The following is a 12,000-nucleotide window of genomic DNA, read 5'->3' as shown; positions in this document are numbered from 1 at the left end:
TTGGCGAAACCGTGACCCCTGCGGGTCAGGGCGCCAAGAGCTCATTTTATGGCCTACCGTGAAACATGCATTTTGCATTGCCAAACGTTGCAGGGGCCAATTTGCAGGTGTCTGGCACCATTTTCGAGTGAGTCAGATGACACTGGGTTTTCGGGAAAATTGTGACCCTGCAAGTCAGGCTGCAAGGGCTTTTTGTGGAGTGCCTTGAAACGTGGGGTTTTCACCGCCAAACGTTGCAGGGGGCCTTTTGCTAGTGCTGTCTGAGTGCTTTTGCACTTCTGTCTGAGTGTATCGGATGACGTCAGGTTTTTGGCAAAACCGTGACCTCGTGGGTTAGTTCTTTGAATATAGATAATGAAATTTGGGGTTAATCTGTGCAAATATAACCTGGCTGCATACATAAGGTTATTATCTCTAAGGACGGCATGAAAAAATGCTTTGGGTGCCCCTGAATGCAGTGGTGAGAAAGCAATCTCTTTGTCTTTTTTGTCTGTCTATAAATCTGGCAGCTATTCAGACATCAGTAGTAGAGCAGAATAAATTGTCATGCACATTTTTGAGCTACAGGATATTCGTCTAGCAGCAGGAGAGGCATGATTTCAAGCTGTGCAGAACTGAAAGATTCTCCTCTAAGATAATGTAAGTTGAATAGAAAATGCAATATGGGAAAGAGGCTAAAGCCTATTAAGGACTGAAAAGTATATGGTGATTAGATGCAGTCAGAATAGCTTTCAAGGATAAGTAGCTATGTTACGGAAGGATGTAGTTGTTGAAGCCTAAATAACATTTCAAGTTACAGACTCACCTAAGAAAGCCTTCCTTTTGTTTTTGCTCAGGTTAGCTGTCTAAAAACAGACGTTGTATGGTCCACGTTATAAGTGTACAGCCATTGTACCAGGTCGAGTGAAAAAATGTTTCCATTAGACCAGCCCTGTTTGTATGTATATAGAGACAGAGAGTGAGCTTGTCCCTGATCTTATTCGCCTTTAGTGCACATTGTAGGGTAGGCCATTTGGTAACTCTCATTTTACAGATTGAGAAAGGACCAAGAGAGGGGTGTGTTCACACGGCCATCAGTGTGCATACAAAACAGAGCAGGAATGAAGAATTTTTAAATCAAATTCAACAATGGCAATATATTATCTAAACACATTTCTATGGAACCAATTATAACAGTAATATATTAAGTCAAGAATATTCAATAAAATTTCAAAAGGAAAAGAGAAAAAACAATCAAAGACATCAAGATTAACACTCAAACAAGCCCATCTAGACTTGGACTAACTAGATCAGCTCAGGGCAGTTGCTGAGGCCCATGCAGTCTAAGAGCCAAATCAATTCAAGTTAGAACAGTACAGTATATTTGTGAGCTGCACCCCAGTCTGAGGTGCACCCCCCCCCGATGTTGGACTCCAACTCCTATCAGTCCCAGCCAACATGGGCAATGGTCAGGGGTGATAGGAGCCAAAATCTGACAACATCTGGAGCGCACAATAGCTACCCCTGCTGTAGCAGATAATTTTTTTCATGAGCAAATGGTGCTTAGTATCCTATTTCTTCTCTTTAAAAGTTGCTTTAACTGAGACTGCTTCATAGTACACCATGTAAATGTTCTTTATTGTGGGGAAATGGCATCTAGCTCCGGTATAGGCACTGCCAGGCAGCACATTGAATCCACTGCTGGGTGGCGAAATAATAATAGATAAATAGGTACCACTGCAGCAGGAAGGTAAACAGCGTTTCCGTGCGCTCTGGTTTCCGTCACGGTGTCCTGTTGCTCCAAAAGCAGTTCAGTCATGCTGGGTGGTGATATGATCTAAACCACTGAGCCTCTTGGGTTTGCTGATCGGAAGGTTGGCAGTTTGAATCCCCGTGACGGGGTGAGCTCCCATTGCTATGTCCCAGCTCCTGCCAACCTTATTATGGCGTATAGCACTTTGGGAACATCCAACTTCTTCTGCAATTACCTTTTGAGGCTTTCCCTCCTTATGGAGGGTCTGAATGATGGCTTTCTGCACAACTGTCAGGTCAGCAGCCTTCCCCATGATTGTGCTTCCTACGGAACCAGACTGAGAGACCATTTAAAGACTCAGGAACCCATTGCAGGTGTTATGGATTGAATAGATACTGCACCTTTTCACAATATTCTAATTTTCTGAGATTGTTAATTTGGGGTTTTCATCAGCTGTATGCCATAATCATCACAATTATAGCAAATAAAAACTTGACATATCTCGCTTTGCATGTCATGAGTCTATCTCGTATATTAGTTTCACCTTTTAAGTTGAATTACTGAAATAAATGAACTTTTCCACGATATTCTAATTGTTCGAGTTTCCCCTGTATAGCGAGCAAGAACTGGTTTGCTTCAAAGACTCTGGTGTGTTCAGCAACAAATGCTGAGCCTAATTTCCTGAAATATAACTTGTCAAACTAAGTTAAAGCCTGTCTTTCAGGTTATTTGGTTTTTCCTTTCTGTGAGCAGTGAATATATAAGAAAGGATGAATGATGTTCATGAATAGTTAGCATCAAGCCTACTCTGTAGAAGAGGAGAAATCCCTTATCTACAAGAATAATTAGAAGATTAAATTTTATCCAGCCAAAATTAATGTCATCTTGTTCACATAGATTTCAGATTTGAAAGATGAGGATATTCTGAAGATGGGTTTTTAAACTGTCTTGACTAAATTATACTAAGCTTGACTTCTTTTTACTATCTTTCTAGCATCTGAATGAAGCTCTTGAACTTCAGCCTGGTGAAGCACGTTTATTTCTAAATGGTCTTCGTATGGATTTGAATCTTCATGATCCATTTAGGTAAAGTATTAGTTAAGCAACTTTCCTATATTAACTATACCGAAAAGGCCCAGTGACTTGATCCATAGACCAGCTAAGCTGTGGTTAGCTCTATATTGACAGTCCTAAAAAGAATACAGTGGTGCCCCGCAAGACGAATGCCTCGCAAGACTGAAAACCCGCTAGACGAAAGGGTTTTCCGTTTTGGAGGTGCTTCGCAAAACGAATTTCCTATGGGTTTGCTTCGCAAGACGAAAATGTCTTGCGAGTTCCTGCGGGGTTCCCCCCCCCTTTTTCCCAAGCCGCTAAGCCGCTTAACAGCTGATCCGCTAAGCCGCTTATCAGCTGATCCGCTAAGCCGCTAATAGCGCTAATCTGCTAAGCCGCTAATAGGCTTGCTTCGCAAGACGAAAAAAACCGCAAGACGAAGAGACTTGCGGAACGGATTCTTTTCGTCTTGCGAGGCACCACCATATTAAGTATAGCAATCTGATTGTTTTGTTTAATTTAAATTGAGAGGAAGAACAAAAGAGTTGCTTAACTAAATCATATATTTGTGGGGTTTTTTAATAGTCTTTTAGAAACTTTGAAGGTAGAAGAGAAAGCAATGCGTGGACTTCACTCCCTTGGAATTAAAGGAGATGTTCTTAGTAAAATCATGAGAATAGATGCCCATTCTGATGATGACGCTTATGCATTAGACATTCGTCACTCTTCAATAGTAGTAAGTAACCATATTAATTTCTTTATCTAGCTAACAACTTTTAAAGTCCCATGAGACCCTTGGAGTGATACTCATCTAAGTTTTATTCAAGAGTGGACCTATTGAAATGAATAAACCTAGGTTTCTCATGTTCATTTATTTTAGCAGGTCTGCCCTAAGTAAATCTCAGTTGAATTCCACCCTTTGTTGTTTTTTGCTGCATCTAAATAACATGGCCGCCTCTCTTGAAAACTGCATTTAAGGCTTTAACACTAAAAAGTCCAGCAGGTATTCTGATTGATGAAGTGAACAAAGTATAGCTAAGACTTTAACTGTTTTTCTAGCTTAGTTTAAATGACAGATACGGGATAGGCTGCATTCATTTTCTTAAGTGCTGCTACATTATGCTTTCTGGCTACGTTTGCATGAAGCCCTTGAGTCTTCCCTTGAGTTGCTTGTCGAAACCACTCTCAGCAAGCAGTGAAATATGTCTGAGTTTATTGTCTTTCTCTCTATGATGTGTGTAAAATGGGTGTGCGCCCATTTTATGCAGCATAACTTGTATAGAACTTTTACAGGATAGTACTGGCAGCAGCAGCAGCAACAACAATGAGCACTTCCATTTGCAGAAGGGCTACTCTTGTTTTAAGGCAGGGGTCCCCAAACTGTAGTCCATGGACCACCAGTGATCTGCATTCAAGTGGTATTTGGCATCTCTGCATACTCATGTTGATTTTTAATTGTGTTTCTGTTGCTTCTTTTATATCTTGTGTTTCCTTGTTTTGCAATTTGAATTCAATGGAATGCAAATCGTAATACAATAAAATACAATATAAGAATTGAAAGAAGCAATGAAATACAGTTTAAAATCATACAGCATCTTGCGCAGTGCATTACAAATACTGCAAGAGGCAGAAAAATCACCAATTGCTCCACCAAGATCATCAGAATGAATGAATCTTTATTTGCATCAGCCATCGGCCATAACAATAAAACAACAATACAATATACAAAGAATAGAAATAAAATGTCAATTATATAAAACACATTTTAGGGTTTTGAATCAATAGTCAAATAGTGGATCTTATTCTAATTGCCCCAGCTAAAAGATCATCAGAAATTTTCATATGCTCCATGGGAAATAAAGTTTGGGATCCACTGCTCTAGGCAAATATTGCAAATGAGATTCAATAAAAAATGAGTCCTATACCAACCAATCAATATTATTATTATTATTATTATTATTATTATTATTATTATTATTATTTGTATACTACCCTATACTGAAATACATATATAGATCGCGCACCCCCCCCCCCCAAGTAAGAAAATTAGCTTTGTATATTTTATGAATTTGTTTGAAGGAAAGAGATTTATTAATAGCTAAGATTCAGGTTTCTTACAAAGTTCTACTGGTGAACTTGATAACCACTGGGTAAGATTCAGGTGCAACTGCAAAAAAACCAAAACCTTATTCCTATGTGTAGTTGCCATATTAAATTCTGCATTTATTAACTGTAAGTGTACATCAGTGGATAAACAGTCTTCAGTATCAAATGATAAATTTCTTTGTAAGTGAGGAAGAAATTGAAAGGAAGAACCTCAAAGGATGCTAAATTACCCTTTATTGACAAGTATATGAACACAGGTAGTAGCTGAGAAATTTTTAATTACTTGCTTACTGCATTATATATCGTTGAGTTCCCAAGGGGACAAAACTCTCTTCTCCTTTATATGTTTAATGTGTGTTTCCTTAAACTGTGTAATTTTTTTAAAACTTGCATGCAATTAAATCTATTCAGAGTACAGTAGACCAGTATTAACTTTCTTGTCAGCGCTCTCTCTCTCTCTGTTTCCTAAACGATTGACCATGAGATTTCCAGTGTATACATTTTCTTACTAATAGTTAAATGCAGACTGTAGGTACCAATTCTCAGTGCTATTTTTCTACAAGAAGAGGTGCCAGAACTTACCATGACCCCCCCCCCCCCCGTTCTCTTATAACAGCAATGGCACCCAACTCAGAGGTGCTAGAACTAAGTTCCAGTGAGTCCCGGCTGAAAAAAAGCCCTGCCAGTTCTTTGTATGGTTTTCTCCGGCTGTGGATTTCAGTAATGGTTGACAAGCTTCTCTGAAAGGCAGTTTGCTCACCTCTGCTGGTCTCACCCTGCAACAGAGCTGCTTAGATATATTCCAGACTGGGATAACCAAAGTGGTGCCTTCCAGATGTTGCTGGATTGCAACTTTGCAATGAATGGCTGGTTAAAGATATTTGAAATGCTTAAAACAAATTCCCATTATCCCTATGCATTGGCTTTGCTGGCTAGGATTGGACGGTGCTGTCATTTAAAACGATGGTCTGTTTAGCTGTTTGACCCCAGACCTTAAACTATTTGGGCAGTGACAGCATTGCTCCACTTCAGGAGGTTGCTGCACCGCAGAGACAGGAGCGATCCTAATGAACTTATAAAGTTGAATCCTGGGCAAAAAAGAAGCAAAAGCAGACAAGCATGTAAAAAAAAAGTTTGGTCTGGTTGTTATAAGATTGAAAACTTAAATGTGGGTTCCCCCCTTTTTTATAATAATTTTTATTAGTTTTCAATTATAATCCAATAATAGCCTCATTATAACAATACTAATTTATAATACAGTTTATTCAAATACCAAATTATATAATTTAGATAAAGTGGCCCCATGCGTTCTAGAATTGATGACTTGATAATTTGCTTAATTTCTGCATTCCAAAATCTTATAATTTGCATTACATTCCAGTCATAATAATAATCCCTTATACAACAACTGCAATATTAATAACTTCTATTCATGTTAACACATTAAATGATTTATAAAACTACAAGCAAGGAACTCAAACTATATCCTTGTTCTTCCTGTGTGGGGCAGTTATTCTGTCTGTGGTGTTTCTTTCTGTCCTTATAAGATGTTATGACTTTCTTTTCCCTGGTTGTTGCTGTTATCCATCATGTCTTGGGTGGAGCTGAGTTGGGGGGGGATGTTCTTAACCATGGTTAGCACATACCATGGTACGAACCCAGTCTATACTTCCAGTTCAACAACCCTGAAAAGTTCTGTTGTGAAATGAATGCATACTCTAGAACAGCCTTCAGAATCTTTTGCAATGTATTGTGCAGGGCAGGGTTCCAAGTGAAATTTATCAAGTATTCTCTGGCAGACAAGTCAATGAAAGTGTTTCCTGAAGGGAGAAAGTCTATAAAGTGCTTCTTAAGCTTTGAAAATCCTTTTTAGCACCATATTAAGTTAGAGAAGAGAAAACTTTAAGCAGTAACACTGTTTGGCATATCAGATAATATACTCTATTGTTTTACTTTTGTCTTACAAAGAAATTATGACCCCTCTTTATCCCTTTCCCTTTTTGTTGAAATATCTGATACCTAAACCGAACACATTTATCTATGAGTGTTAACAGAGTCACACTGAAGTTGTTTTTCAGAAGTAAGTCCCATTGTAGTAAATGATACTTCTCAGGCAAGTGTGTAGTAGTAGTAGTAGTAGTAGTAGTAATAATAATAATAATAATAATAATAATAATAATAATAATAATAATAATAAATAAATAATACTAATTTATTTATACCCCACCCATCTGCTCGGCGGCTTCCAACAAAATATTAAAATACACTAATCCATAAAACATGAAAAGCTTCCCTAAACATAAAATACGTAAAATAGAGGTCAGGAACTTCAATCTTCCCCACAGAATTTCATGGTCAGGAGGACTCTTGCAATTGGTCCTTACCTACATGGTTACATATTTAAATGTTCTCCCAACTATGTGGTTGGTTACTTAGGGAAAGGTAATTCCCATGTAGCTGAGGTAACAAAGAAGCACTTAATGTGCTTAAGACGTCAGCCTTCCAGCCATGTGAGTATGTTGTCATCATGTAACTGGTTATACTGTTTGGTTTTAATGGTAACTCTGGCAATCACTTCTGTGTTTCAGTGGATCAATGACTTAGAAACAGATCACATCTATGACAAGTGGCCTACAAGTTTTCAGGAACTCCTTAAACCAGCATATGCAGGAATGATGCGGCAGATTCGGCGCAATCTATATAACATGGTATGTATTGGGGGTACTGGCCAAACTTATATATTTGTTTATTTTGAGATTAGGGTCTTCTGCATGGAGGTCATGGAAAAGCCCTTGAGCCCTCACCACCCTCTGGGCAGCAATCCACATGTCTGTGTATGTCATTTAAGATTGTTTCACTTGCTTGTGTGCAAAATATGTATAGCTGTGTTGGTGTATCCGTGAAGACTCTGAAAAGGCGATGTTTGCATCTGACTAGAAAATGGATACAATAAGACATCTTTAAATGTTTCTCTCCTGGCAGTGTATTCCCAAGTAGCAAAAGCTTGGAGCTGCAGGCAGATAAGATCAGGCTGGACTTGGAGGACCTTGGATAGTTCAAAGTACCGTACTTTCCCATGTATAAGACTAGGCTTTTTTCCTAAAAATTGGAGACTTAAAATTGGAGGGGAGGTGTCTTATACACATTGGGGGCACGTGGGATTGGCTGCTGCCCAGAAATAGGGGGCGTCTTATACATGGGGGCGTCTTATACATGGAATAATACGGTATATACTTTTTTCTGTTATCAGAATCACAGCTTTTACCTCTCTTTCGCCAGACTGCACCTCCTGGGCTCCACCTCCTTTCTCAAAAGTGGAGAACCCTAAAGGGAAAATCTTCTGGCTTGGGAACCTAGCACTCAGTTGCCTCTTGGTCAGCTGCCAGCTTGTGTATTGGCCGACCTTATGATCCGGCACTAGTCTGAAAGTGGGCAGCAGGAGAATCTATTTAAGGAAATATTGTTTATTGGAGTCCTCATTCAGGAGTCTCGGACCCAAGGGGCTCCTGACTTGACAAGCTCAGGTTGTGCTTTGCTGGTTGTGTTAATCCACCTGGTTTCTCCTCCACTGTGTCAGAAGTTTGGCCTCTGCTGGGGTTTGGGACATGACATAAGTGCTTTGTATAAGCTGCCCTAAACTGAAGTTGCAGTCTGTATGGTGTTTTATTCATTCATACCAAGATAAGCAGCCAGAAAATTGGAACCATTGAACTGTAAAATGCATGTACCTCATCAGTTTCATATTTGTGGGCTGATCTGTCCCGTGCCATTACAGCATGCAGCCCTCTGGTTATTACAGCCTCTTTTGTGCAGCTCAAGGAATTCCTGATTAAAGAGTATACCAGTGTGGTATGGGATTTGGCTACATGGAAGAGGCATCTCTTGTGCCACAACAGGAACTTAGGAATCAGCCCCCTGTGGTCCTGAGTCTCCAGAAGTGTTCTGATATATAAGTGAATTTATAAAAGCACATTTTATCTGAGATTTTGGCAGTGTGTTCAGCATTTCAGAACCTCTTTAGCTGATTATTCTTATTTTTTACCTGCTGAAACCGTAACCATCAGAGTTGATTTCCAAAAATTCTAAGCTTATCCCAGCAACATGTTCAGAAAGTATGGTAAAAGCTAGGCTTCTTTTGACTGTGAAAGCTGCCATTGCACTTTTAGAAGCGAAATGTGAATATGAATTTCTGGGATCAGCAAAAGCCATCAAAATACCTAATGGGTTAAACCACAGAGCCTAGGACTTGCCGATCAGAAGGTCAGCGGTTGGAATCCCCGGGACGGGGTGAGCTCCCGTTGCTCGGTCCCTGCTCTTGCCAACCTAGCAGTTTGAAAGCATGTCAAAGTGCAAGTAGATAAATAGGTACCGCTCCAGCGGGAAGGTAAACGGCGTTTCCGTGCGCTGCTCTGGTTCGCCAGAAGCGGCTTAGTAATGCTGACCACATGACCCGGAAGCTGTACGCCGGCTCCCTCGGCCAATATAGCGAGATGAGCGGCGCAACCCCAGAGTCGGTCACGACTGGACCTAATGGTCAGGGGTCCCTTTACCTTTTACATGATTCAAGTCTAGATGCCATCTTCTGGGAGAAACAACCTACATCATTGCCTAACTGCTGCTAACTTAAATAAAGTAGTTGTGTGGAGAGAGACACACTGAGAGCAACTCTTGCTTGAGCTACAACAGCCATGCTCCATATCATTTCTGTTAGTGTGTCCCAGAAGAAAGTGAAATTAAAATGTGCACCTCTATGGCTGGCTGGCTTTTAGAAACTAGAACTCAATTTATCCTTCTGTTCTTCCTTGTGATTAGGCTTTTAATTTAAGTACACTTTACTGTCAGAGAGCCTACTGTTGTCTGTCTGGAATACTGCATTAAATCCTGATACAGCTAACATGGCACAACTCATTTCTTTTTTAGCATGATAAGTTTATCCTCGGCCAAGCTGATTGATAACTGCCTGCACATATTTGAAAAGGTTGTTGCTGAGAGAACCAATGCAGTCACTTTGCTAGCCAGATTGTTGTGTGTTGATATCTGTGGCCAAATGAGTATATGCGATTGTAAGAATTCACCTCCAAAAGTTGAAAATCTTGGCTCCTTTATTTAGGTTCAGCTTCTTGGCTTTGTAATGCGTAAGATGAAAAGTTGCCATCTAAGATATTCAGTAACAACAACAAAATGAAAATAAAAAATACAGCAACCTAGAGTAATAACTTTTCCAGTGTGTAAAATATTTGTAGACAAAATGTAGATATACATATTTTAAGTATTCTCACCACCCCCTGCAAAAGTGGCATTCATCAAAGGTTTGCCGCAGGAAGCAGTAAGCATATACATTTTGGGAGGTTGTGAACAAAATTCAAAATGACAAATCTGCTACTGTTTATCACCCAGACTTTTGCTACAAATGCATAAATTCTAAAGTTGCATTCAAGTATATAAATGGACTTTTATCTTTCCATTTCCCATAGCTATTACTAGGGATGTGCTTACTTTTTCCTGATATCGTTGAACTAGTAGCTCTCACTAAAGTGATAAATCTGTGTATGTGCTGTACCAGTACATAAAGTACATACTGGTACCAGTATGTGCTGTACCAGTACATAAATCTGTGTATGTGCTGTGACAGTACAGTGGACACTCGGGTTGCGAATGTGATTCATGCGGGAGGCACGTTCACAACCCGCAGCTCAGCGCCACGTCTACGCATGCACATGTTGCGAATCGGCGCTTCTGCGCATGCGCAAAGCATGATTTAGTGGTTCTGCGCATGTGCGAGCATCAAAACCCAGAAGTAACCTGTTCCGGTACTTCCGGGTTTGGCGCGGTGCACAACCCCAAAACACGCAACCCGAAGCATCTGTAACCTGAGGTATGACAGTACAGTGGAACCTCTGGTTACGTACCGTCCTCCTTACGTACGCTTCGGGTAATGAGCTCCGCTAACCCAGAAGTGGTTGCTCCTGGTAGCGAACTTTGCCCTGGGATGCGAGTGGAAGTCTCATGCCAGCGGTGCGCGCACAGCGGGAGGCCCCATTAGCGAAAGTGCGCCTCAGGATAAGAACGGTTTAGAGTTAAGAATGGACCTCCGGAACGAATTAAGTTCATAACCGGAGGTACCACTGTACACATTTTGGGAATGTCCCTCATACAAGAAAATTCTCCACATAGCCTACAAGTACGTCAGGTGATTTTGCTGGGCTAAATGTCGTCTATTTTTTGCTGGAGATAATTCAGTTGTGTGATCCCAAACTTGCAGTCTGGAATCATACAGTCTAGAACAGATATGCTACCTCAATGTGTTCCTTTGGGCCTCTTAAGTCTGCAAAGGAAAAGAGCAGAGAAAGTACAGGGAATGATATTGGGCCTAAGGATTCTCTCTTCCCGTCAGGTCATCTTTATTGATCCTATGCAAGAAGAAGCAGCTCACTTCATGAAACTTGTAGAAGTATTCTACTTTCAAAAGGTGCCTCTTAGGTAAGTTGAAATATGGGCAGATATGTTTCTTATGCATGATGGCGTACAGTCTGTGTAAATGTTGTGTGTGGTGACCCTTGGAGCCCTTCCAGCCATTCTCTTACTTGCGTGTTCATGATTATTTGTGCTCATGATAGGGTAAGGGCAGTTAAAATCCTTTCAATCCTTTGTTTAGTATGGCACCACCTGCACTTTGGAGCTCCCGGCCTATTGAGATCAGGCCTTCACTGAACTCTTTTTGGCACCTGTTAAAAACATTATTTCCAAACTGTGTCGCAACATGTTAGTGTGTCGGCTGCAGTGTGTAGGTGTCTCCCCATACATTTTGTTATTACAATTTATATATGTGTCCGTATCTCTTATAAGGGGTTAGTTTAACCTCTGGTTTGCCAGTAAAGCTGAATTACTGTGTCACAAAGTGATGCATGTCTGAAAAGTATGTCACCAACATGAAAAGTTTGGAAAGCTCTGGTTTGGACAAACCTAACCAGATGCTTTAAAAGTTGAGATAATTTTAATCCATTTTAGTATTTTAACTTCGTGTGTTTTAAAGAGAGGTTGTGGATTTATCTTAATTGTTTTATCATTCATTCATTCATTCATTCATTCATTTTAATTTATATACCATC

General features: G+C 40.1%; 1 protein-coding gene across 4 annotated transcripts in view; it reads left to right on the top strand.

Moving 5' to 3' along the window:
- Positions 1 to 12,000, top strand: part of UGGT2 (UDP-glucose glycoprotein glucosyltransferase 2) — an 80,110-nt gene that overhangs the window by 27,944 nt on the left and 40,166 nt on the right. For all 4 annotated transcript variants that reach the window (XR_014510069.1, XR_014510070.1, XM_083435774.1 and 1 more), the window contains 4 exons: positions 2,727 to 2,818; positions 3,371 to 3,521; positions 7,480 to 7,599; positions 11,286 to 11,371. Coding sequence is in view for 2 of the 4 variants with exons in the window: in XM_083435774.1 (XP_083291900.1) it covers positions 2,727 to 2,818; positions 3,371 to 3,521; positions 7,480 to 7,599; positions 11,286 to 11,371 (449 nt within the window). In the remaining 2 variants the exon portion in view is untranslated. The remainder of the gene's footprint in view (positions 1 to 2,726; positions 2,819 to 3,370; positions 3,522 to 7,479; positions 7,600 to 11,285; positions 11,372 to 12,000) is intronic.

Source organism: Podarcis tiliguerta, assembly GCF_965153285.1.
Source record: "Podarcis tiliguerta genome assembly, chromosome: 4".
NCBI classification, from domain to species: domain Eukaryota; kingdom Metazoa; phylum Chordata; class Lepidosauria; order Squamata; family Lacertidae; genus Podarcis; species Podarcis tiliguerta.
This window is presented reverse-complemented; position numbering and strand designations above follow the sequence as displayed.